Source organism: Lutra lutra, chromosome 1 (genome assembly GCF_902655055.1).
Source record: "Lutra lutra chromosome 1, mLutLut1.2, whole genome shotgun sequence".
NCBI classification, from domain to species: domain Eukaryota; kingdom Metazoa; phylum Chordata; class Mammalia; order Carnivora; family Mustelidae; genus Lutra; species Lutra lutra.
The window spans coordinates 61,822,648-61,849,477 of record NC_062278.1 but is presented as its reverse complement, the minus strand read 5'-3'; the positions used below and the strand labels follow the sequence as shown (position 1 = coordinate 61,849,477).

Sequence of the window (26,830 nt, the reverse complement as noted above, 5' to 3'; positions counted from 1 at the left end):
GAATAGCCAATTATCTCTAACGTTACATTTCAGGAAGATTTCTGTCAAAAATAAATAAAATTGAAAGCGTAGCTCTTCAGAGCAACTTGCTCCTAAGTTGGCCAGTATTTTCCAGACGTATCACGGCAAAGTGCCTTTACTAGATAGAATCCTGGAAATAGAAACCATCCCCAAAGAGCCAGGCTATGTAACCACAATCCTTAGTTTCTAAAGATTCTAAAGAACCCGAATGCTTCGAAGATCCTTCTTCTCTCTGACTTCTTACATGGGTTTGATAAAATTAATGGGAAACACACGGTTAAATCCACACATGAGTGACAACACGGAAAGGGACCCCCTAAATGTAGCCCTCCCTTTTCTCCACAGAATGACCTTTGAAAACCTGTGGTGGGGGGTGTCTTGTAGCTTTCCAAGAGAGCCATTTTCTGGCATGAGGAGGTGGAAGATTAGCTTGTTCGGGCATCACCCAAAAGCAAGGTTTCTCAGAACACGAGAGGCCAGGAAGGACTGAATCTTTCCAGTCGAGGGTGAACCAACAAGATTTTTTTTTTTTTTTAATTTTCCTGTTTGTGTGCGTGTGTGTGTGCATGTTTTTTTTGTTTTGTTTTGTTTTGTTTTCCCGCCTTGTTTCCCTGTCTCTCATTCTCCCTCCCTGGCTATGTCCCACTCTGTTCCACTTGCTGTCTCTTCCCCCACCGACAGGTGAGAAGCCCCACCAATGCAGCATCTGTTGGCGCTCCTTCTCCTTAAAAGATTACCTTATCAAGCACATGGTGACACACACGGGAGTGAGGGCGTACCAGTGTAGCATCTGCAACAAGCGCTTCACCCAGAAGAGCTCTCTCAACGTGCACATGCGCCTCCATCGCGGGGAGAAGTCCTACGAGTGCTACATCTGCAAAAAGAAGTTCTCCCACAAGACCCTGCTGGAGCGGCACGTGGCCCTGCACAGTGCCAGCAACGGGACCCCTCCCGCGGGGACACCGCCTGGCGCCCGCGCTGGCCCCCCGGGGGTGGTGGCCTGCACGGAGGGGACCACGTACGTCTGCTCCGTCTGTCCCGCCAAGTTTGACCAAATCGAGCAGTTCAACGACCACATGAGGATGCACGTGTCTGACGGATAAGTAGTACCTTTCTCTCTTTCTTACGAACAAAACGACAGAAAAGAAACAAACAAAAAAAAGCTATGGCACTAGAATTTAAGAAATGTTTTGGTTTCGTTTTTACTTTCTGTTTTTGTTTTTGTTTCGTTTCATTTTGTACTACATGAAGAACTGTTTTTGCCTGCTGGTACATTACATTTCCGGAGGCTCGGGTGAATGAGTTTTCCCAGCCTCCCTCGGATGGTGGCCTTAAGGCCTGGTAGTGCTTCAGGAGGTCCACTGGTTGGATCTCTCGCTACTGGCCTCTAAATACAACCCTTCTTTACAAAAAAAAAAAAAACAAAAAAAAAAACAAAACAAAAAACAGAAAACAAAAAAACAAAAACAAAAAAACAAAAAAATCTTTAAAAAAAAAGTAAAAAAAATTTTTTTTCACTTGTGAAGAGCACTACAAAAATATATAACAAAATCTAAAAGGCCTACTGTCTTTAAGTACACCGCTTGCAGTGTTTCAGTGGACATTTTCGCAATTCTGGCCGCTTGGACTTCACAGTAACCAGTTAAAACTGTGGAATATCCCTTCTGGTTGAAAACCCAGAGGAAAGGCCCTGCTGTTTTCCACCTACCACATTGTCTGATTTCATAAAAGGGCTGGGGGGCGGGGTTGGGAAGGGCAGTGGGTCCGGTGGTGTGGGGAAGGCAAGTGGCAGGCTTCTCCCCCAGATTCTGCCCGCGTCCACGCACCCCGGCCCACCTCCTCCGTGTCCCCCCTTTCGGCAGAAGCCAGGAAGACTTGGACAAGCATCAAGCAACAGTGGCTATCGTATTTATTCAGTGTCTTCGCTGAGCAACAGCCTCAGCACAATCAAGAGGGACTTTCATGAAAGGCAGGAATGCAGATAAAACAAAGATATCAGAGGTTTGCACCTATGTTTCTAGGTACAAGAGAAGGATTATTTCCCACAATCTTTGCAAAAAACAAAAACAAAAAAAAAAGTGTCAGGATATATTCTTGTGGAAGAGAAAAAGAAAGAGAAATGGAGGGTGGGGGGATAATAAAAAGTTCTTGAGGCTTTTTTAATTCAAATTTTATAGAGGGGCAAAAGTGACGTTTACCAGATAGAATGCTGATTTTTTTAATATATTTACAACAGTATTTGTGTAAAAAAAAAAAAAGTGAGATTGTTAAAAGTAATTTTCTTTTTCATTTTGGTTTTGCATACACTGCCACCAATCCCTTCTCTTTTATTTTATTTTATTTCACACACATATATATATTTTTTGGTAAGTCAAGACTGTTAAGGTTAGCGATACTGCTTCCAGATAGAAAGAATCAAAGGCAATTAAAGTTATATTTGAAAGAGAGGAAGGATATTTTCTTCATATTTTTTTTAATTTTTTCTTAATTTTTATTATTTTAAGTATTGCCTGGGTTGATGAGGGCCCCTGTGGCCAGCCCATCCCTGCTGTAATTTGAACTGCTGCTTTGTATTTTGATATGTAGTTCTTTGACTTTTAGCAAGCTTAAGTTGCTCCACTGACTTTTTTTTTTTTTTTTCACCTGATCCATCTAGAATTCTGTTCTTTTTCATGGGAGGACTTTATCTTTCAGAAACAGATTTCTTGCTTCTCTAAAAGTTCATTGAGGTCTTATGATTCCAGACTTTCTCTTGACTTGACTTCTTTTCTTGAATGAAACACTAGTAGTCTAGAGGTCCTGACAAGTGGGTTTTCCTTTCGTGGGCAGCCAGGAGGAGGAGCTCATGCCTCCTCACAGCTGCAGAGAGCAGAAGCCTGGTATAGATCAGGAAACCTTGATGCCAAAATTACTTTCTTCCTTTCAAATACCACCTTCTGACTACTGCCACCTTGGTTGAGAGGGCTAAGTAGGATGATCCTCCTTTAGAGGATATATTAACCCTTGCTTTCTGGAAAGGTTTTAAGGAAATTAACAAAAATTTCTCGGATACCAACATCCATCATTCAGAAGGCCACCAGTTCATTGCATCATCCTAGATGCCACTCTCTCTTCCTAGTTGGGATTTCTCTCCTCGGTCCTAGTCAAAGTATTGTAACAGGGATTTTTCCATTCTAGACAGTGTCCAGAAGGGACTGCAACTCAAATATGAGAATTCTTAAACCTCACAAAAACTCCAAAGGTGATTTTATTGCTGGGCATGGATTAATACTCTTAAGGGGGAAAAGGAAACCTTTAAACAAAGCAGAAACACCAAACTGTAATTTTAAAAAAGAAGCAAAGACAGAATTTTAATTTCAAAATTACTGTGCATTTTAATTTTTCTGTCAGCAACTTATTTGCAAAAACTGTGCAACAAATGAGGAGAAATCTTCCAAGGGAAGCAACTCGATAGTAACTAAATTGGTTTTACTCATATATTTTAGATATTGGTTAACTTGGATCTTTTCCACAAGTTCTTGGTGATGTTTGGTAGGGTTAGTGCAACTAGCATGCCTGTGGGTTTTATCTGGTCCTCTGATCCTTAATTCAGTAAATATTTTGCCAGCAGTTTAATGTAGACTTGGATGGTTAACTGATGATTGGGTATCGCTCATTGTGATTTCTAAGAGGAGTCCTATCAAGAACTATGTGTCCAAAATTGACTTGTTTTAAAAGTTAGTGGGAACCAGCTTCAAAATTAAGAAAAGTCCATTTTTCTCTTGCTAATTCTGCTTTTTAAAATAGCAGTGTTGTTAGGACTTTACTATTTCCACTTACTACCAACAGAGGGAGCATTAGTTAATTAACCATGTCCTGGGACTGTTTTGGTATCTTGAAAGACAAGTCATTCAACCCATGATATAAAAAAGAAAAAACTGACATTAAGGAAAAAAGTTGTTTAATATAGAGGGAAAATGGCATAAAATCCCTCAGCATATATTACAAATGAAGAAGGCCAAAAGCCACTTTAAAATATTTTCAAATTTTTGACGGTAGCTGACTTAAGATCGTGTCCTTATCCCAGCCTTCACAAAGTAAGGCAGAATTCACAGTACCTCTAGAAAAGCTGATCTTGGGTGCCATTTTGGGCCGAATTTTGGTATCTGCTTCTCAAATCAGAGGGAGATCTATTTGCCTTAATGTTGATTTGCCATGTGAAAAGTGAAGCAATTGGGTTCAAATCAAATCCACATTTTGTTATAGAACATATAGAGGAAAAAAATTCCAGTTGGGTTTGAAACACTAATATTCATCCTCTCCCTTCAAATGAAATATCTCTTTTTTAAAAATGTTGGAGAACTCCCAGAGAATTCTTGGTAAGGTGATGCAATCTTTATAACCACATGGATTCTCCAGGTTTGCATAGCAGTAGACTTTGTCTTACCGTATGTCTATTCCTCTCAAACATTCATAGTCTAAAATAGTTGATAGACTTGTTCTCTGGAGAGAGGGAGCAGTTAGACTGCAGTGAAAGGTCTAATCTGGGGAGCAGTGAACTTGCTGTGGGGTCATTACTGTATTTCTGACCTCCTGAAAGGGTGACTTTCCCAACTGATATAAACCAGACTAGACCTGTTTCAGAAGGATAGAGATGCTTTTAGATTGCCAATCCTTACTTTTAAATTCAATAATTACCAACATTTTAGGAAATGGGGAAACATATTTTGCTTCAAGAATAGAGGATGAACATGAATCCTTTTATTTTTTAGTTTCAAATCCAACAATCTTACATTTAGAACTTCATGCTAGGATGCTATGAGAGTGCTAAAAAAAATTTTTTTTTCAGTAGTCAGGGGAAAAAATAGATAAAATGGAAGCAAATGTTCCAGATTTAAGACCTCTTAAGATGAATACAGGGAAAAAAAACTGGTTTGGAAAAGAACCTTTTTTTTTTTTTTTTTTTTTTTGTAATTTATGATTTAAAAGTAGGTTAGCTGAACAAGAGAAAGGAAAAAAAGTCAAAGGGGAATATTTATGTCAACTCATTTAGATACAGTTTATGAAAAATAAAATTTCCCAGTTCTGAAAACATTGGTAGCGTCTTAGCGTGGTAGGCAACTTTCCCCCTATTACTACAATAAATGCCAGTATTTGTACCAAAAAAAAAAACCCCAAGTGGCAAAATATGGCCCCCAAAAAGGAAAGAATTGGAACGGATGGATCTGATACAAATCTACATGTGGGAAAATGTTAAGAAGCCAGGAAAAAATAGTTTGAAATGGAATTCTCAATATCAAAACGGTTTTTACTATATATTTTAATTGAGTTGTAAACTTTAGCTCCTAATAATAGTTTATAGACTTTTTCCTGCCCAAACTCCTAACTCTCTGAAACTGTCTGTGCCATGAGTAGATGTGACAGATAACTTCCTTCTTGTGTTCCAGCTCTAGTGCATTCCTTCTTCATAGGCATCTTGGAGGTCACAGTAGCTCCCAGGCTTGGAAGAAAAGACTTGGATTTGCTTTGTTGAAAAGTCATGGGTTTTATTTTGTATCACCCCAATATTCTTTAAGGACCAAGAAAACTCTTTGGAACCCATGAACAGTTAGAATTTGTACAGTCTGATAGGAGAAGAAAAAAGATTTCCTTTGGCTATGTGTTTCAAGTAAGTCCTAATGCCTTGACCTACATGTACCTTCATCATACAAGCATACCAACAGTGTGTGCCCAGCTCTTACATACCCCAAATCTGTTTTCCCTCAGCAGTTCCCTCAAATGAGGCGTGCTCCTTTTAAAATCCCTCAGGTCCCCAACAGAACATAATAAAGGTTCATGTTGCTTCCTAGATGTGCTTCCTCCGTAATGCTCCCAACACCTGTTGCCTTTAGGAAAGGGAGCAGTGAGCTAGATCTGGCCAGGATTCATACTCATCATGCCCATTCAGGAGCCTTCCTCTGTTGTTATGGAAGATGTTACTTAATTAGCTGAGGCTGGGAGAAGAGGGTATGTGATTCTGTGGAGAAGGTATCAGATAACCAAATCAGGTCTGCTTCTGCTATGCAAAAAGAAACAAAACGGAAGGTACAACGTAAGAGCATACACAACCTGAGATGCCCTTGGGCTTTGGGAGAAGGGAGGGTGCCCTTTTGCTGCGACCTGACTCTTAAAAGAAATCTCCTGAAAGAATTCTTTAATTTAGTAATGAGTTGAAGTCCAGGGTAATGGAAGCCGTGGGGAAGAGAACAAAAGGACTGTGAAGTGTATTCAGCACCCAATAATGCGAAACCAAAAAACATCCAATCGCAACACTAGGAAGTTTGGCAAGAAGTATTTAGAGAAATCTCTGGGCTTTCCATGGGTAGTGGGGTCGACAGACTTTCTTTTGAGTGATTTCTGGCTCTGAGAAACCTCTTTACTCACTAGAAAAGAACTTTCTTTAAATGGCCAATTTTATCCCCCAGAAAAAGAAATTTAAAAAAAAAATAAAATAAAAATAGGACACTAAAGACAGAACCATGTGACCTGGTAACAAACAAAAGGAAGGGCGCACTAGAATTTCAATAGACTCCCTAATTCCCTAGAAAAGACAAGGCAACCCAACGCCTCTCCATCTGCAGTGGCTTGAAGAAAGTGCTTGCGCTCACCCAGCCACCCCGAGGCTTTCTGAGGCTCCACATAACTTCCCCATTGGGATGTCAGCAGCCCCTTTCTCTTCGTGTTGACATGAATTAAAGGACTGTTCTCTTAGGTGCCCAGAAAATAGATTGCATGGGGCCAACATTCAAAAGCTATCTCTACCCTGGTGCCCAGGCAGCATATGGTGACAGAAAAGGGACACAGAAGAGCTCTTGCTCTCGAGTAAGAATATTCTCATCAATATCACCAAGGGCTCTGTGTATGGGGTTGCCATTTCTAAGACCGCTTGTACCTCCACGAGAGGAAAAGCTGTGGTGACTCAGTGTTCATATAAACACAAAACGTGGAAGTGACTAACCCAAAGTATCATTTCTAGCACTAGGGACTAAGGTGATTAGCCTAACCAAAACTCCCCAAAGATTTTTCTAAGTCTCCGAATACATTTTTCCCCCTGGAACACTGAATCCACAATGGTTAGCAGTGTACAGTGACAGCTCCCAGAAAACGGTTTGGAACACCAGGGTTTGTTTTCAGTTCTTTTTAGGATGAAGAAGTAGGGGATAAGGGCTGTATAGCATGGGTTCTTTTTCAGAACTATAAAGTTCACTGAAAAAGCGGTAAAAATATGCCCCGGGTTGAAACAACCTACTGCAACCCCTGGATTCCAGTGGTTCCTCAGACCCAGCCTGTGGCTCCATAAACTGAATCCCTTCAGACTAAAATCTCATCTGAAGTGACCTCAGTTGAGAGATTTTCACCAGAAGCTACTTAGAGTGAAGAATTATTGCCTTAAGTCAGAAAGCCCAGGGAAGAGAGCAGAGAACAGAGAGGTTGGAAGAATGTGAAAACACAGACATTTCTTGTTTTTAATGGTTGCATCGTCCTCAAAACGAGCCCTCTTCATGAGTGAAGATGATGGAAACAGTGGCTTTGCAGAGACGCATTGCACTTGTCTGGAACGGACAGTTCTCAGGAAGTGGTTGCCCCTTTTTCATAGCCTACTTCAGTGACAGAGGTCTGGGCTGCGTGTAAAATAGGCATCATATTAGTCAAAGGGTAAATCCCATAAGACATGATCACAGGTGCCTGGGATGTCAGTTTTCATCATTTCCTTCATAGGGAGAACAGTCTCTACAAAAAGCTTTCTTTCCCTATACACTCTATATTTCTAAACTCACTTTTCCACAGTTTTCCTGAGTGTCTACTTTATCTGGTGGTTCTTTGTTTAAATGCAAACTGACAACTTTCAAATCTTCAAGGAAGGAGCACAATCTGCAGATCATAGAGGAAATCTAGCCACATTTATGGGAGTCCTGACTTTTGAGATCCCTAATTAGGGTATAAAAAGTCCCTACTAGCCCTCTTTCAAATTCAGGGCTTCCTTTGGTTCAGATGCCTCCATGAGATTCTGATACACCTAAAATAGAAAAAAAAAAAAAATTAACCCCATCTGAGACATCTGTTCCTACTATTGTTACAACAGAAGGTTGTTATTGCCCAGCAAAATCATTGTAATTTATATGTAGATTCCAGTAATAAAGAGGACTTAACCCAGCTAATAAGTCACAGCTGCTGTCCAAAATGTCCATAAACGAGTACACATTCTGCATGTACACACGCAGTGTGAGGCGCTCTCAGTACAGAGCTGTTCCACGTTCATATTCCCCAGTGACAAGATAGCTTCTGGAACTTCTTTCTAGCTAGTCCAAGGTCTCACGTATGTCCTATCTGCTTCTGCTCTGTTGCCTTAGTTGGGTGCATCAGTGCCGTCTGCTGTGAGGAAGTTCTAGGGCATTCTGAAGGAGCTCAACCATCAGTAATTTCTGTGTACGTGCTTCATGAGAAACTTGAATATGCTGTGTGCAGGAGAGTGCACGTGACGAACTCTGCACTTCCTCTGGATTGACTGGCATGTGTGTGTATGTGTGTGTTTGCGTGTGGACTTGTAGTCCGGAAGTGTGTGCACCTCTCAAAGGAAGCACACACAGGCATGCGTCCCTGCATAGACGGAGTTGCCTCTTCCTACTGTTGTGCTCAAGACTTGTGGCTCCCTTCCCAGGAAGCAGTCACCTGCCCACTCTGTTGCTTTTCGTAGCGTTTCAGAGTTGGGAGAAACAAAGGCAGCTTGTTGGAGCCACAGCAATCCTACAGTGACAGGCTGTTTTCCTCCAGAAGAAGGTAGAACAGAAGAAGTGGAGAGCAGACAGAGAAAGCAGCAGTCTGGGGCACCTCTCTGGGTCTTCTGGGGAGAGGGAGCACCAAAGCCAGGGAGGCAACTTTGATCTGTGCCAGTCCATGGCCGGAAGGCCCCCATTGCTCTCCTCTATGCAGCCCAGTGTGGGCCCACAAACACCTGCTCAGCTGTCTGTTTCACTCCCAAACTAAAGCTTCCTGACCCTGCCTGGATCTGCAGGACACCATCATAATTCCGAACTGTGTCTCCTGAAACCAACGTGGCCTTTGCCCAAGTCTTTCCAGGAGTGGGTTGTTTACCAGGTCTAGCAAGCCAATAGACTCTCGGGGGAATCATTTTTGGTAATCTCTAGGAATTGATGGCTCTGGCCCATCTCACACGTTAAAGTAGAATGCCACTTTTGCACACTATTCGGAACAAATGGACCTGGCTCTCGCAGCTGACCTTAGAGAATGGCCTAGAAACAGTGGAATTCAGGTTGCTCATTCCCATGCCCTTCTTTTACTAGGTGGTTTATTATTTCTTGTGACCTGTAGAAGATTATTTCTGCTAATTTACAGAGTTCAGAGGACATTTTCTTTCCTCTTCTATTTTGGTGACTTCCCCCTGCCCCCTTAAGCAAGGCTACATATAGTTAGAATCTTTTCATTGTTAATTATTTTTAAAAACCGTATATTGTCTTTCTATATCCAGAAGAAGTCTGTGACTGTAACCATAGGTATTTCTTTTTACTGGAAAAAAAAATGAGTTTTTTGTTTGTTTGTTTGTTTTTGTTTTTGTTTTTGTTTTTTTTAATTAACAGTACTAGTAACTTTGTGGAAGAACATGAGTTACATTTAGGTATGCTTACTTAAGTACAGTACACTACATTGCAGTATTTCTGAAAGCTAGAACATACACATTATATATAACAACTCTATATTGAAATATATATTACATTATATTCATTTTAACTTTTGAATCTGCCTATGATCATGAGTAGATTGAAATATTCTTTCTTTGCATTTATCACCCATCACCAACCCGCTGCAGTCAATCTGGTGCATTGAATAATAATCATTACTGCTCTAGTTTGCTTCTTATATTATCAGCTTCAGTATTGTCTTTACAGGATTTTAGAATTTTTTTAAGTTCAGACTTAGCAAATGTAGGAAAGTAAAGACGTTTGTTAAGAAAACTTTTTTTTTTTTTTTTCCCGGTGTGGCCGATACAAAGAGGTTCATATTCCAAGTGATCTTGTTTAGCCGACCTTCTCGATATCTGAAGAGCAAAAAGAAGTGCATATGAATGTATCTGTGATTTTCCCTTTTAGGACTGTCACTGTCTATATTTGCTTTGGAAAATACGACCTAGGGGCTGCTTAACCTACGTATGATCTGACCAACAGTTACAGGCTGTCAAAGGGCTGCTCGTCCGAGAAGCTAAGGGAATGAAATGCCTAGCTGTCCCAACAGGATTTTCAACATTGATTTTCATACTGCTTCTTTATGGACTACTTTCTGTTTTCAGTGTGCTCTATGATTATTTTAACTAGTCTTCCATGCTCCCCTGGAGGCAGCTTGGCAATATAACGTTCATTTTCCTAGGAGATTTTCTTTCTTAAATAAAACCGGAATTTGAGGAACTTTTTCATGACAGAGGCTGATAGAAATAGAACTGAGAAATAGCTCATTTTTTAGCCTGCAGAATCCATAAAATGGTGGCTCTCGGGTCTCTGGCCCTCCGTATCTCCATTTGTCTGTGAAAGTGGGGATTGGGTGCCTTTCTTCTTTAGCCAGGCCGTCATGGAAACTTCGGAAATCAGGCATCCTGATATTTTCAAGTAGTATTTTCAGATAAAGAGCTTCTCCAGCTTTCCTTAGCTACTCAGCCTGGAAAACTCCCTAGTTGAATACACTTTACATCCATCCTGGAGACCCAACGCCAGATTCATTCTCTCAGTTCTCCACTCAGGACAAAATGACAACAGTTGTTTATGATACTCAGTGTGAAATTCCTTCCCACACTGGACCGATATTAAGGCCTGTCAGTATGAATGACACCAATTCTTTCCTTTCTTCTCTTCCAGCAGATTTTTATTTCCAAATCCCATCCCATTCTGCTGCGCTCCCCCAACTCCGGCCCTCAAGTCTTTCCCGACCTTCCCTTATTCAGGCTTGCGGCGGTGCCCTCCCACTCGTGAAGCCTGGTGGACCTATGCCAGCCTCCTTGAAGGGGCTAACATTGAGTCTAGTAGCGAAATTATGAATCCGTTTCTCCCTAGTGTTCTACTGAATATATTTCTCCAGGACAGACACAATTGTGAACTGGGAGTCAGTGAAGTCAGTGAGGCTTTCGCTTTTCCAGTGATCACATAATACCCAAATCATATCAGTCTCATTATTTTCCTCTTTCCTTTTCCTAACCGTGTTCCTTTATTTCTTGTTTCTCTTTAGGACTGCTTTAAATTACTTTTTCTTCTCACCACCACCTAAGGAATTCGAATAATGATGACCCCTGAGTGCTCACTGCCTCCCTTCCCCACCCAGTCCTGAAAGTCCTTCTCTTAAGTTTTGTGCGGTTCAAGAGCACTGACGGGCGTCAGCTCACCAACCTGAGACTCGTAGGTGGAGTGAAGAAGCATGTCTTCACTGTACCTTCAGATTCTAAAACTTATCAGTATTCTTTTGAGAGTGGGAGGACCTGAGTCACAGTTTTAAATGTCAGCTGTACTGGTGAGGTCATTAATTCCTTTCATCTTCACATTTGGCCAAAGGTAAAGAAAAAAAAAATTACTGTTTTTTTGTTTTTGTTTTTGTTTTTGTTTTGTACAGTGTTCGAATTCCTGATATGAGTAGACCATTTCTGAGAAGGAAAAAAAAAATTCATCAATGTTGACTCTTTCAAATCCTGCTGATATTTAGCCAAATGACATATTTGTCCCATACTAGATTTACAGAAATCTTAACAAGAAGTAAATTTTAAGATAATTTTGATAATTGCTGGAGCCTTAGTGAACTCTTTTAAAATAGGTAAAGCCACTTCCACTAAAGTAGGAGGAAACAACTATGAAGAATTTTTTCATTTATTGTCTTTCTGAAAAACAAATAATTGTTGATTGATTTAGAACTTTTAAGAGTAATTTACTGAGGGATGAAAAGGTCCATAAAGGGTCTTTTTTGCAAACAGTTGTTTGTTTTTTAATGGAAACTATATATATATATATAAATATAATATTGCCAAAATGTTACCCAAAAGACTGATACCATTCTGGATCTGTCCCTTTATAGGATGTTCATAATGTCATACCTTCTTTCCTCACTTCCAGCCCATGACTCTTGCCAGGCCCCAACACTGCCTCTTGGCTCTTATGAAGACAAAATCTGTGGCATTTTGAGTAGCACCTGGTTCTGAGTGCACAGACATGTGCTCTTTTATTTCTTGCTTTACCCACTGACAAACAGAATCAAAATTTGGTACCAGAAATGTATTCTTAATGTGACTAGGAGGCTTGACCCATCTCCCACCTTAATTAAACCAGTTTTTAGAACATGAACTCACACCACAGAAAGCAATGAGGTAAAGAGATAGTTCAAAACCTTCCCGAGTTATACATCTAGTAGGAAACTAATGTTTCTTAAAGCCAGTATTTATGTTGGCTAGGGTGGTGGTCTTCACTTGGCATGTTTTCCCCGTCAATCCCATCCTCTTCTCTTCCTTTGTCTGCTCTCCCTCTATCTCGTTTGTAAAAGTACCCCTCATCTAAAGTACTCTTCTCCTCAGGCTTTGGCTTCTGAAGCAGTAGACAACTCTCTTTCAAATCCTCATGACTATTGTGTAAAGTGTAACGTGGAGTAGAGGAGGATCCAGGTTTGACAGGTCCCATTTGGTCCCGTTAATCGCAAGGATTTCTCCAGGATGCCTTTCTTGACATTGTTCCTTCTGGTTCCCCAAGAAGAGCTCTAACCCTGAGACCAGGATTTCTCACCACAACCTCTGCATCTGTCTAGATTAATGTGTCAATCCTGCTAGTATCTCGAGACTCCAGGATGTGAATTTCTTATTGCTTATGAGCCTCCTGCTTTCCTCAACTGACACCTGTCAGGCACACCAAGAGCCCTACCAGTAACTAATGCAGCAAAATGATGGTCAGAAATATTATAGTACATAATAGGGAGGATAGAAAGAGCTTTCGCTCTTCTTCTCCCCCATAAAAAGCTTGCTTCCTCACCCCACCATGACCACCATGCATTTCAGAAAGTCTGCATCTCATTCTTCAGATATGTAGTTTTAGGATTCGCAAATCTAGCTTAGGAAATGTTCTGAGACTGAAGCTGGTGGCAAACCAGTTTATTTTCTGCACTGGACTTTAGGAGAAGTGTGCACAGATACAATTCCTTCAAAGAAAGTGAAACTAATATAGTAAAGCAAAGGGATAATACTTTTACACATTAAAACAGTTGTTTGCTATCTGTAAACCTTGACTTAAGCATAATTATTATTTTTAGAAACCTGAAACTGGAGGAATGTGTATTTTAGTAAAGTTTGTTGTCAGTTTGTTTGTTTCCCTTTATCTCTTTCTTCTCGGGATAGTGAAAGATTTTGATTCTTTAATTTGATACTGTCCCTGGCCGTAGGTATCAGTTAAGTAATGCCTGCCCTTACCATATACTCTTTTCCTTTTAGAATGAGAGCCTTCCTTCATGCCATTAAAGAGTCTTTTCTCCTTGAAAATCTTATCTTCCTTTACAGATAGCATGAGAGAGCTTTGAGGAGAGAGATTCTCTCTGCACTTTGAGGGTAGAATCGTTAAAATAAAAATTATTTCTTGAGAGAAACCCCATTTACCCAAACTAACAAGTCTGAGGCCAAAGAGTGGGAATTGATTGCAGATGAAGGTCATATATTTTACACTACAAATCTTTACTGCCTCCTCCAATTTTTGGAATAAGGCTAGGAATAAATTAATTTAATGAAAATCTGCTTTGGATGTTTCTTCCTAGTATCTAATGCAGAATACCCAGAAAAGACAAAGAAAAGATGCTAACTTAAATGCAAAGTCAATCAATCTATAGATTTTTATAAGTATTCAGATTTCTGTTCTACTCATTTCAAAAATGCATGTCATGAGGTCTTAAACAGAGAAACATCCGCTTCTCCATTGCTTCTCATCTCCTCTACTGGTGCTGGCGGTGACAGTCACAGGAGACTGGTGCCACATCGCCAGTCCTCCACCCATCCGTACCCCACCACCACCACAAAATAAGGATAAACCAAATTAGAAACTTTTTTTGAAAAAAAAAAAAAAAGGAAACTGTAGTGCTTCATTTGAAAGCATACTGTTTTTAACTCAATTTACAGATAGCCTGACAACCTTTTTAGAACCTGTCTTTTGTGCTATAATTTGCCTTTTTAGCTCAATCTTTAAAATAGTTGCAATTTCAATTAAGTGAACAGAGGAAAAGCAAAGAGGGGAGACAGGGCAATGTGAGGGGCTAAATCTGATACAGTTCTGGATTCATAAAGCCAGTTCTCAGGGTTACCAGGGAAAGCTAACACCACTCACCCTTTACTATTCTTGTCCACCCTTACTATTATGGTCTTAAGAATTGGTCAGGAAACCTCACTTCTTTATGATTTAAGACTTCCCTTATTACTATCAAATCCATTCAAAGAAATTGTATGCACCCTTGACTGCTCCTGTACCTAATCTGCTCTCTAGGACCCATGCAGAGAGAGAGCGGAAAATAAAGTGAGGTTTCAAATTCGATACAAGATTTAAACCTAGTCTAATGCGCTTTGTGTATGGTCACTGCCAAGGGGTTCGTTGAAAAATAAGGCCAGTTTCTCTGCTCCTGCTCTCCTTGGGACAAACTTTGATTTGGAACCATCTGTATATAGATTTGTAATAGAACATTCTCAAAAGCACTGTCAGCAGTTAAATTCCTTCCTTAGTCCCATTGATTTGAACCTCAGTTTCCCCAAGGGGCCTATTGAGATAGAAATTGAGGGTGACTTTCATGTATAGAGTGAAAATCGATTTTTTGCCCTATTGTTGAAAGGATTGTGGTTTTCAGAAAAAAAATGAAAGCAGATTTCTTATTAATCCTCCTCATGGCAAACAAAGGCAAGAAGTTGATAGGATAGAGAAAAACCTATGGTAACTTTATGTTTTAAGGTAATTTGTGCTGACCCCACTATGCCAGACGCCCTTGTTCCTACAATCTATTCTCAACTACTGATGGATTCTCCTGAGACTTCCCGTACGCATGTGTGGGTTTGAGCAGACACACAGATTTACGTTTGGAGAATGGAGACGCAGACAGGCCAAAAGAGATCAACTCTTAGGAGTATCAAATACAAAGCATGTCTGCAGAGTCACTTAGTTCTGCCATATCCCAAAACAATTCCAGACTAATCTTAGGTGAGAAGTAAGCTCTATAAGATACCCTACTATGAATGTTTTTTTCTTCAGAATAATACAAGAAGAGGTACAATGCAGATTCTTAATTTGGGTGTAATTATAATTCACTTTTATATTTAATAGTTGTGCTTTTTTATGTGAGTGTTTCATTGAGCTATTTGTACCAGTTTTCAATCTGTCATCCTGAGAGGGGCCTTGAGAATTTCTGCTTCTGTGTATGCAGATCTGTATTTATGTGTTGTCAGAAAACAAAGTGAGTAGGGGAGGGGCGAGGGGAGGGAGAAGGTGGTCAGTGTGAAGACGTGAGTGCTCCTAGTGTCCCTATTTCTGTTAGGTCAAGTGGCTGCTGCCAGAGGCCCTCCAGGAAGAGTTGATTGCACTAGTCTAAAATAAGAGCCCGGCACTGTTAAATTTAGAACCGTGTTTTGGGAAACGGGAGAGTTTTATCTTTTGCTGTACCCATTCTCTTTAGCATCAGAGCCATTTGACATGATGAAAACCATTCAGTAAAAACCACTACTGACCTTTGCATTAAATAGCTGTTTTCCTCTTCTAAACACTACCCCTGGTTTCAACTCATCTACTTCCCTTTATTTTCTGCTTATCGATTTAACATTTTCCAGAAGAATACATAGGCGCATGCTAGTTGTTTCTCTTTTTTGAGCTGAAACAAATAGGCAACAAGAGATGACTCACAGAAGAGTGAGGTAAAGACTGAATTCCCCACTTGTGTGGCACTGGTAACCTTTAGTAAGAACTGTTTAGAGTTGAGCTTGGGTCTGTAATAGGGCTTTTTGTTGTTGTTGTTGTTGTTTCCTTTTTTTTTTTTGGTGTTTTGATTTGGGTTTTTTTTTTCTTTTTTCTTTTTCTTTTTTTTTTTTTTTGCACTAAATATGACTGCACTGCATTGCACTACTGAAATGTATTTACTTGTACTGGGAGAGAGTGTGTGAGGTATGGGGAAGAAAGAGGCAGTTATGAAACAGGAAACGTCACAAAAACAGAGAATGATTTCCATCGTGCTTGGTCTGAGCAGGGTTGGTGAGAGTCTGTGGAATCTGCTAACTCTTGATCAGGCCCAGAAACTGCCATGCTGATAGGATCTGTTGTCTTATTATAAAGAAGCTGGGCTGGTACAGTTAGTTGAAGATGTTTAAGAAAAAGTTTGCGCAGTGTTGTCTCCAGCTAAGCTTCCGTAAGAGTTGCAATGGTGAGGGAGCCAGCCGCGGTGAGGTCAAAGCCTTCACCTTGGCCTCCACCACAAAACCCCTTGTTGACGCACACTACGGTGTGGCAGGGGGCAGCGGCATGTCCTGCTTTCAAAAAAACAAACAAACAAACAAAAAAACAAAACCAACAGCCTTGTCTGTATTAGAGATATCCTTTCAGCCTGAGCATACTTTTCCATCCCTGGGTGAGACCTAGATCAGGCTAACCAAAGAGGAAGGCCATGCACGTGGTAAAATCCTTTAAGATGGCGGTAAGGGAACAGTGCAATAAACACAGACAACCAGTGAGATGAAAGGTTTATTTTGAAACAAGCTAGGCCAACTTTGAAACTGAAGGAAGGGTTGGAGAATTGATCAGAACCTACTTACTAGCTGCTCCTTCATAGACTATCCTTTATTAAGCAGAAGACCTTAACAGTGCCTAAAAGTTTAGTTTTGAAGTTGCTGAATTTTTTCAATTTTTTATTGGATTTCTTTTTATTGCCTTTTTAATCCTGAGAAGTAATTAGCATGTGACAGCTCTTCAGTGACTATTAATGAAAGAATCATGCACCACAGGAAAAGCAATCAATTGTGTAGGGCACAGTAAGACAAGAGTGAAGATGCTGTAGAGCTCTTCCAGAATCCAAGGTGACAGCTTGGAAGATTACAACGTATAAATGGCTAATGTTGAATTTCTGTGAATACTATCATATGTGGGGACATCAATTTGGAAAACTGTCATTTGAGGTCTCTTTCCTAAGATTACAATGTTGATACGTATCTCTCTCTCTCTCTCTCTCTCTCTCTCCCTCCCCCCTCCTTAGCATCCATCCAAGTCTACTATTACAAGATAAAAAATTTGTAAGGGAACTGTCAGCCTTGTGAGTTAGAAAAAAACACCACTTAGGGTTTTCAGAACTAACATAAGCAGTCCCTTCAGCATTATCTCAGTTTTAAATAGGAAACTCTAAATTCAGAGCTCTTAACAGGTACTTAGAGATGTGTATTGCATAAGCACTAAGACGGTATTGACTGCACCAAACCAAAGGTATAGAAAGAAATAATTGACCTTTTAAGATACATTCACATTAACTGTCCTAGGATACTTCTCTTGAGGCTTTGGGGAAACAACTTCTTTTATGAAACTTGCATACCCATTCCGGTTTTGTCACCAAAGATTTTAATCACCAGAGCCTAATCTCCTCTCTCCCAGACAAAAATAATATGACAGGCTCAGCGGGTATGCTTTGGTGGTCAAGAGATGACACTTTGGTTTTCATTCTGTTCACAGTGGTATTTACAAGAGTCTTGTTATTAAGAGGAGCTACTGAACTGTCTTCATGACTTAGGGTTTGGCCAGAGGTTTAAAAAATTAGGGAAGAAAATAAACAGTAATACCTTGACACTGTAAACTGGTCCTTAATAGAGTCATGACCTGAAGACTGATGGAGAGAAAGAAACTTCCATGGAAGAGAGTGAGCTAAATCACATAGAACCAAACAGGGATCGTTGGTGCAATGGGGGACAGTGTAGATAACAGAGCAGATTGCTGTTCTTCATGGCCAGAGCCCACAGCAATGGCCCGGGGGAGAGTCAGACAACTGGCAAGCAAACTCCAGTATTGAAAAAGCCATGATCTGGGTTTCACTGTGGTTGCTGGAGTGGTTAAAACGCCCATGCCCATGGCGAGGACAGTGCTGAGGCTGACCTATTGTGATAGTGCCTTTCTTAATAATTTGTTCAGTTAGGCTTTTCTGGACCGTTACCCCCAGTCTTCTGAGGAGGTCTGAAGGGATAGTATTCACTTAGGATGAAGGGACAGGATATTGCTCCTGGGATGATGTGATTTGATGATATTTGCACTAGATTCTGAACTCTACTTTAAACTGGAGCAACTGAATGAGAGAAAAACCAAGGATGGTTCAATCTTAAAAGAAACCAAAAGCAGTATTTTCTAACTGATGCCTCTTCTTTTTCTTCTCCTTATTCTTGTTCTTCTCCTCCTCCTCCTCCTCCTTCTTTTTCCTGGAGGCAAACTTCATACTTGCTGATTATCAAGCTCAACTCTTGCCAGTTCTTTTCCTTCATATTTTGTTCCGCACGCTGAACAGTGTGAATTAACCATCAGTTAGAATAGTTCATGTAAAGGACATCTGTCATTACAACTTGGCACCCCTCCTCTGCATCATCAAGGGCATGAGGCAGTGATTGGGTGGGAGGGGGAGGCTTCCTCTGGGACCACCTAGCCCTTAGGAAGGCTGAAAAGCAAAGATCTCCTCTAGAGAGCTGAGCAGACACCTATTTGCCCAGAGGACATTGGAGCCTGTAGTCAATCCCAATGAGAGCTTAGAAAGAGAAGGAAACCCGGGTATTGAAGAAAAACAAGGAAGGTGGTGCCCACAGATTGCCTGTTTACCCTCTCTCTCTTCTTTTCCACCTCACCCTCCTTTTTCCTCTATCAGAATTTTATTTCATCTCATGTATTTATGTTACCAGAAGAATTATTTGGTTCCTTGGTTTTTCTCTTGATCAGTGGGCTGGGAATTCTTCCAAAATCAAAAAACAGATACCATCAGCAGGTCCCCTGCAGCCTACCAGTTTCTCAAATGCTGTCCACCTGGTCTTTACCCAGTCAGCTAGGAGAACTCAGAAGCTTTGGCTGGCTCAACCACCTGTCACTTTATTTTCATTTTGTTTTCATTTCCATTTGAATTTTGAGTGATCCAGTGGGAAGGTGGAAGTCACAGAGAAGGTTTAAAGGCTGCAATTCTAGGGCATAGCTTGTCAAGAGTTTGTCTTACCCAAAATATAGCTTTCTACGCCTGTTTTTCTGTTGAGTCTGTTGCCCTGATTATAATTTCTATTATATTTGTGGTTATTTTTATAAGAATAGAGTCCATTTGCTATGTCTCTTTGAGTACTTTTTTTCTATTTTCCCCACATGGATGCAGTACCAACCCGTTAATGAAATACCTTTTTATTATATTATTAATATGTAATTCTACTGTAGACCAAAAATATAAAAACAAATTTGCTCATTTTAAAGATATAAAGAGCTAGTGAGTAAAAGATTAAGAGTTGAAGGAAAAGACAGAAGAGCAGTGGTTAACTATGTTGAGTTAGAAATCTAAGAGTAGCCTTACCTATTTTTTAACCAGTGCTTGCCAATCATACCATAGTTGGGATTATATAGTCTTGGCTCCTTCATGCTTATGTTCTCTGATTTTTGTTTGTTTGTTTTTCTTTGATGTAATTGAGGTTGCACATCATGCTATTTTTGGCGATGCCTGATTTTATTATATTGTACTTTTATCAGTCATTTCCTTTAGAAGGATGGGGGGAAAGTTTTATTTCTTTAATTTAAAATTTGTTTAATGCACTGGAAATAAAATTGGACACATTTCACTATTCAAAAATTCAAAAGCAAAACAGAACAAAAACCCCAAAGAAAAAACCAGCAACCAAACAAGCGACAGGAAAAAAAAAAAAAAAAAGCTATGAGGAAAACCACCTATTCCTACTGAATACACATACAAAATCTATCTCACACAAAATAGAGATTTCATCAGATAAGAAAGATAAGACCTAGAAGTTACAATGTTGAAAATAAAGAAGATGCCTGGGCTCAGTGGGGAGAACATGGGGCGTTCCTTTGAGGTCTGAGACCTTCCCATGGTTCCAGTGAAAGCCAAAGGGGTTAAATGTGGGAGAGGCGACTATGGAGGAAATAAACCCAGCACTTCTGGAACGCTCTATCACCTGTTAATCCTATGCTTGGGCTCCATTGGGGGGGTGGGGGGAGATGTGCTATGGTTGGAAAACTGGCTCGTATAGCAGTATGGGTACGGTCCACAGCTGCGCGCAGTTCGGTCCTCTGTCCATGGAGTACCTCACGTATTTCTCTTCTCCGTGAGGATTTCAGCGGGTAGGCCCGCAGCATGGGAGACCGTCCGTGACTCAGAACATCAACCAGTGCTGGAGAACCTCTAAACTCCAAGCCCACCCCCCTTCTTCAGCATTTTCCAAACCCAACAGAGCCAGTAACCCATACAAATGCACAGTGAGAGGAAAGACAGAGATAATTGGCCTAGCCAAGTGACTGTATCATTTGTTTCACGTTTGCTGGGTTTTTCTGGTTTGGTTTTGTTTTGGAGTCGGGGAGGGAGTGGATGTAACTACACAATCCTAATACAGTAATTGTTTTGCATCTTCCATGTTTTATGCAAAAACAGACATTTAAATCAATAACTAATTGTGCCCTAGACTGAAAGTTAATGTTTAGGAGTGGAAAAAAATTGTTGGAATTTTTTCTACATTTTTTTGTGAAGAATCTTTTTTGGAAAGGAAGGATACATATTTTTGTTGTGTAATATTTTCTATTTTTGAATGCATTTTATTGGTACAAGACTGTTTTTTTGGTGAAGACATTATTTAAAAAAAAAAAAGAAAAAAACTAATCGAAAAGTTTGCCCTTAAGGATATGCTGCAGTTTTGAGGTTAAAAAAAAAAAAAAATAACTGATTCAAGATGCGTGTTAAAAGTTGGGATTATATTGTTGTTTTTTGTAATTGTTACAAGAAGAAGTTTGTACCCACTGCTGTTTATTTTGTTTCAGATGAGTAAGTAAAGGGATTGTTCTTGTTTTATTCTTTTTTTAGAGAAAAAAAAAGCTATTTATGAAATGTCAAAAACACTGGACTGTGAGTTTAAGTGTGGAAGCATTTTACCACCCTGTGTCTTCGACCAATTATGGGAAACCCCTTTTCTCTTCCCCCCTGCCTTAGCCTTGCCAAATGAGAAAAAACTAGAACAGCTGTCAGATGATGCATGCCACTGAAGCCCTGCTTTAATTTTTACGGTTAAAAAAGTCAGAAAACCAAAGTTCAATTTGTTTTTGAAATCCCACTGTCCGTAGCCCTTTCTTGTAGGACACAGCCAGCCGGCTCTGCCTCTCCGTCTTGGATCATTGCCTTCTTCAGGACTGGGGGCCAGCTGTGACGCAAGGAGAAGTGGCAAGGTGGTGAGCCTGAGGGCTGAGGTCTCATGAAGGTGATGTGACTGGGACTTTGGTCTCTCAGCGGGCAGCCAGGCTTTCCCAGTCTGTGGCCAGGCTGCTCGGAGGGCACACTGCTCGCCTGGCTGCGGGAGGAGGAATGAGCCCGCCCACGCCTCCACCCTCTGCTTCTAAGACCCTTCTGTTACCATCGCTCTCCAGAATGGCTTTGCCTTTCTCAGCAGCCCACATTCCATGGATGGGCTCGGGGGAGGAAGGATCCAGTTGAAAGAAATGGGGAAGGTAGGGCAAGGGACCATCTAGCACAAGGGATCTTGTCTGCCTCATCTTTGATTCTGTGGATTGTCCATCCATCTGCTCACTGTGAAGACGGAGAGGCAGAGTGCCCTAAGGCTGTTCAATAGCTTTCCATATTTTTTCAACATTGAAAAAATAATTTTTAAAAACTGTGATTTTTTTTTTTAATCATTTGGCTGGAGGGAAGGGAAAAGGGAAACACCAAAAGCTGTAACATGATTAACTGGAGATATTTAACTGGGGGCACTTTCTAGACCAAGACAAACAAATTCCGTTCTGGACCCTAAAGCAGCCAAATCTTGAGACTGTCAATGACAGAAAGCTGAAGAGAGGCCTCCATTTCCTCCTTTCTCCTTTCTTCTCTCTGTCTCAAAATTCTCTCTTTTTCTCCTTTTCCAACTTCCCTTGGACGACTGCCCCAATGGCCCTCAGACTCCCATTTCATGTGTGTGCGCACACACACACACACACACACACACTTGCAAAATACCATTTTTCGTAAGGATTGTGGGACCGAATAAAATCATGTGCCTTCATTTTTTTCCTTTTATAGTTAGACAAACCTCTTCCTTTTTATAGTGCTTAAAAAAAATAGGGGAGGTTGAAGTGTTAGTGGAGGACTTGGGCATCATTTGCGAAGTAATTTTCGTTTAACACATTCCCCCTAAATATTAACACAGACATGTCAACCCCTTCGTGATGCTCTTTGGACATTTAGAGCATTACCTAACCAGATACATGACAGCCTGAACCCATTTGACTTTAGAGTGATTCCTGACAATTCTTTTTCATACAATTCTCTCATTTTTACCACAAATGAGGTGAGCAATGGCAAGCAGCCTTGTTCTCCGGATTTGGTGCTTTTGAGTGTGGCATGGGGTGGGCCTGGGGTGGGAGAGTGGGTGTGTTTCGATAAAAGGTGCATTCCTATAGATCTCTGGTGCTGAAGGGCCTCGAGTTCCTTCCAGAGACTGCATTTGACACACTTTAAGTACACACAAAAGAACGGTATCACATGCAATATTTTAATGGAGCAATGGGAGAGGCTCTTTGAAACGGGGTTTTTGCATCTTTTTGTAACATTTTGATTTCTCTGGTGCCTTATTCCTACTTGATGCTGGCACTCACATACCCACAGGGAACGGACACTGAAGTCAGCCTGGGGAGTGGGGACGCTGGAGCAAAGCTCGAGCGTGCGGCCGCGGGGGGCGTCGGGAGGTTGGTGTCAGGTGGCGGGGAGGGGACTAGATGGCATCTCTTAGCCGAAGCCAAGCGGGAACTGCACAAACCCATACAAAGTGAACAATTCCGACCTGCAAACACACCGCAAACCCATCCTTCCTCATCTGAGCTTTCCTTCCTTCTTCCTCTTTGATCTCCGCCTTCTCATAAAGGTGCTGCTGCTGCTGCTGCTAGGTGCCCGGAGTCCAGAATGCCCAGTAATCACTCAGGCACAAGCCTGGCACTGCCACGTCAGCCCCCGGCACGACGAAACCCAGGTTTCTCTTGCTTGGGGCTGAGAACCGTCAGATTTTTCTCATCAAAAATGTTTTCCAAGGAATCAGTGGATTACAGTTATTCTGCATTGAAAATGCACTTTAAAAAATAAATAAAAGCTCCACACTGTTTAAAATGTACAGAGGGAGCAGGGGAAAGATAAACACGTGCTAGTGTATGAACCCAGTTCAGTTTATCTCCAGTTGAAACAATATACACTATATTATGTATAAATGTATACACATTTCCTATATATATCCATATATATATAGTGTATATATTATACATGTATAGGTGTGTATATGTGCATATACACACACGTGCACATAACAAAATCAGATGCTCATTATAAATCCAGAAGCTCATTACAGATGCTACACAAACAGCAGCAGAGGAAACAAGGTTGGACTCTTGCAACAGATCACAAAAAATAAAAACAGCCACTTGCAGTGATTTTGGTTATTTCTGTATGTTCACAAGGAATGGATTGTAACAAGAAAAAAAAAGGAACAGTGTTAGCAAAAGAGGAAAAATGGGCGCAACCATCTTGATCCGATGGGAATGCAGTCATGTTCTATACCATTTCATCTGTTATTTCTTTTAGTCCTGTTGATTTGATTTCAGTTTTTGGCCATTAAAAAAAATTCTTTAGACTCAAGTGACCCACAACAAACTGAATAAAACTACAGTGAAAGCCCTTTTCAATGGAAGATGTCAGAAATCTCAAAACCCTTGGCCTAGCTCAGAACTACCGTGTGCAAAGCAGTACTCTCTTAATGTTTGAAATAAAAACTGAAAAAAAAAAAAAAAAAAACTTTTTTGAAGCACCTTAATGTGGCCATCCATTCGAGGAGTGGGTGCCACTTTTTTCTTTGAGCACCTTATTGACGTGTTTTGCTATCTGCTGTCTTTCTGTTACCTGTTGGCTGAATGGCTAGCTGTTAACACACACACGTGCACAGTCCAGACGTCTGGGCACGTGCGTTCTCAATGAAGTTTACTGTGGTGACTGCTGAAAGGTGAACCCATTTCCTGATTTCCCCCGCCACAGTGTTGTGATAAGATTCAAAGAAGCCCTCTTCCCTGCACAGAAATGTTTCTTATCACATTGTATCTTAGTATGGAAAGGAATATGGTCCCTTTTTTGCAATTGCTACTGTACACACAAACACGCACGCATGCACACACGTGCACACATTCATTCGTCCAAGTGGTATTTTCAATGTCCGTGTGGGTGTCACTGTTCACGCAGTATCTATTTCCCAGTGAACTTTGAATGGAGGGCAACTTTTCTAACCAGATTATCTTTTCAGACCGAAGACCTGGGAACTGGGGAAGAGTTTGGAAAGAGGGAAAGGCAAGGAAAGAGCGAGCTTTAAACTGAAAGAATAATTTCCCAACAGGAGCTTGGGCTCAATGACTGCAGAGACTGTCCCCTCCAATCTTTGCAGGTGGGCATGGAACACTGCTTGTATCAATCTGTGTCCCCTATAAACCCATGTATACAGAAACACACACATCCATCCATCCATCAGTATATGCGTGGTTTGGGATGAGCAGGTCAATAGTTTTGAGAGGGAGTTTGTTCCTTTTTTTTTTTTCCTCATTATACTCTTAAAATTGTTGTCAGTTATCAAACAAACAAAAAATTGTTTTGAAAAACCTTGCATACGCCTTTTCTATCAAGTGCTTTAAAATATAGACTAAATACACACATCCTGCCAGTTTTTCTTACAGTGACAGTATCCTTACCTGCCATTTAATATTAGCCTCGTATTTTTCTCACGTATATTTACCTGTGACTTGTATTTGTTATTTAAACAGGAAAAAAAAACATTCAAAAAAAGAAAAATTAACTGTAGCGCTTCATTATACTATTATATTATTATTATTATTGTGACATTTTGGAATACTGTGAAGTTTTATCTCTTGCATATACTTTATACGGAAGTATTACGCCTTAAAAATACGAAAATAAATTTTACAAGGTTTCTGTTTTGTGTGGAAGAGTAATTGATGTTGCTAAGAATGATGTTTGTTTTTTGGGGTTTTTGTTGTTTTTTTTTAAATGTTACCAGCACTTTTTTTGTAAGTTTCACTTTCCGAGGTATTGTACAAGTTCACACTGTTTGTGAAGTTTGAATATGAAGGAATAATTAAAAAAAAAAATCTTCTCTGGGTTTTGTATTGCGTCTTCTTTACATTGTGGCAAGGCTTCTGTTCCAGATGGTCTTTCACATTCTCTCATACCCTGTGATCAAGGTCTAGGTGGAGAGATCCAAATTAAGGATTATACTTTAAAGGCCAGAGAAATTCTCAACACATCAGCCCTCTTGATACAAGACATAAGAATCCCAGAATTGCTGATATTCAAATCACTTTAGGATACATAAGGCAAATCTCCCCCTGCCCAAAACTCACATGTGATCCTATGGCTCATTTACTACCGTCTAAATTGATTCACTTCTTTTTTTCTCCTTCCCATGTGCAAATGAGTATCTATTTGCCTCCTGTGGAAATAATCATGTGACACTACACCCTTCTACCCTTGTATCCAAGGAAAGCTCACGGCTCAAAATATGTCCCCATTTGATGACTTTGGGGAACCCCCAAGAGGCTCCTATCTGCCCCATAGTCCTTTTCTCATATGCAGCCCTACCCAAAAAGCTATCTAACCTCATGATCCTCAAAGAAATTACTGGTGAGATAGAGAAAACATACATCTTATTTGTCCCTAGGGCAGTCAACCCGACTGAAGTAAATTCACCAAGTCTTCAGTAGACACCTATATTCACTCATCATTGTGCAGTCTGTGAAGGGAATGAAGAAAACTACTTTAACGCTGGTAAGCCTTGAAATCTAACAACTAGGAATAAAGATTCCTATAAGATCAAAAGCTAGGTGGTTCTATTCTGACTGTCAGTGCTACGGAAGTTCATAAACTAACAGAAAGATACATGGGTAGGGTATGTCAGAGAAGGGTCCAAGGAATAAGCAGTTGAGTTTGGGGACTCCCAAAGACTTGCAGGCTTTGGGTTGGAGGAGGCGAGTGTGGAGGGACATTCCTGCCTGGGTGAGGAGCACAGATGCCTGGGCTGGGGCCTGGGAGATGGGGATAGTCTTAAGGAGAACTCTGGGCTGAAAGGCGACCTCCGTGAATTTAAATATTGACTTCTTGCAACTCAGTTACTGAGCCCCTAAGTTCTCCCGATATTCTAGGAAGTAGAAAATTTTAAAAAAGCAAACATTTCATGATGCGAGGTTTGCCTGTATCTGATTTTTGTGAACCCAAACAGCATCTTGATGGATCATTTTTTTTAATGATTTAAAATAACAATTTCATTTGTTGGATGATGCTTTGCTGCTCACAAGGTAGGGTGGACTGGCTGCTTTGGCCCACATCCTTCTGCGGACGGCATCCCTATAGTGTGCAAAGTAAAGACAACTCTCCTTCCACTTTCCTACTGTTTCAGCTACCACAAAATCTTTGACTATTCCATCCTCCTGGAGCAAATGAATCATCTGTGGGTCTTGAGATCAACTTAATAGTAAACACAAATATGGAGACTGAAGGC

At 40.6% G+C, this 26,830-nt stretch overlaps 1 protein-coding gene across 11 annotated transcripts in view; it reads left to right on the top strand.

Moving 5' to 3' along the window:
* The window catches only part of ZBTB20 (zinc finger and BTB domain containing 20), an 814,654-nt gene extending 789,225 nt beyond the window's left edge, over positions 1-25,429 (top strand). For all 11 annotated transcript variants that reach the window (XM_047725341.1, XM_047725317.1, XM_047725348.1 and 8 more), the window contains one exon: positions 703-25,429. In XM_047725341.1, coding sequence (XP_047581297.1) covers positions 703-1,124 — 422 coding nt within the window. In that variant the 3' untranslated portion in view covers positions 1,125-25,429. The remainder of the gene's footprint in view (positions 1-702) is intronic.
* Positions 25,430-26,830: the final 1,401 nt, after the last annotated feature.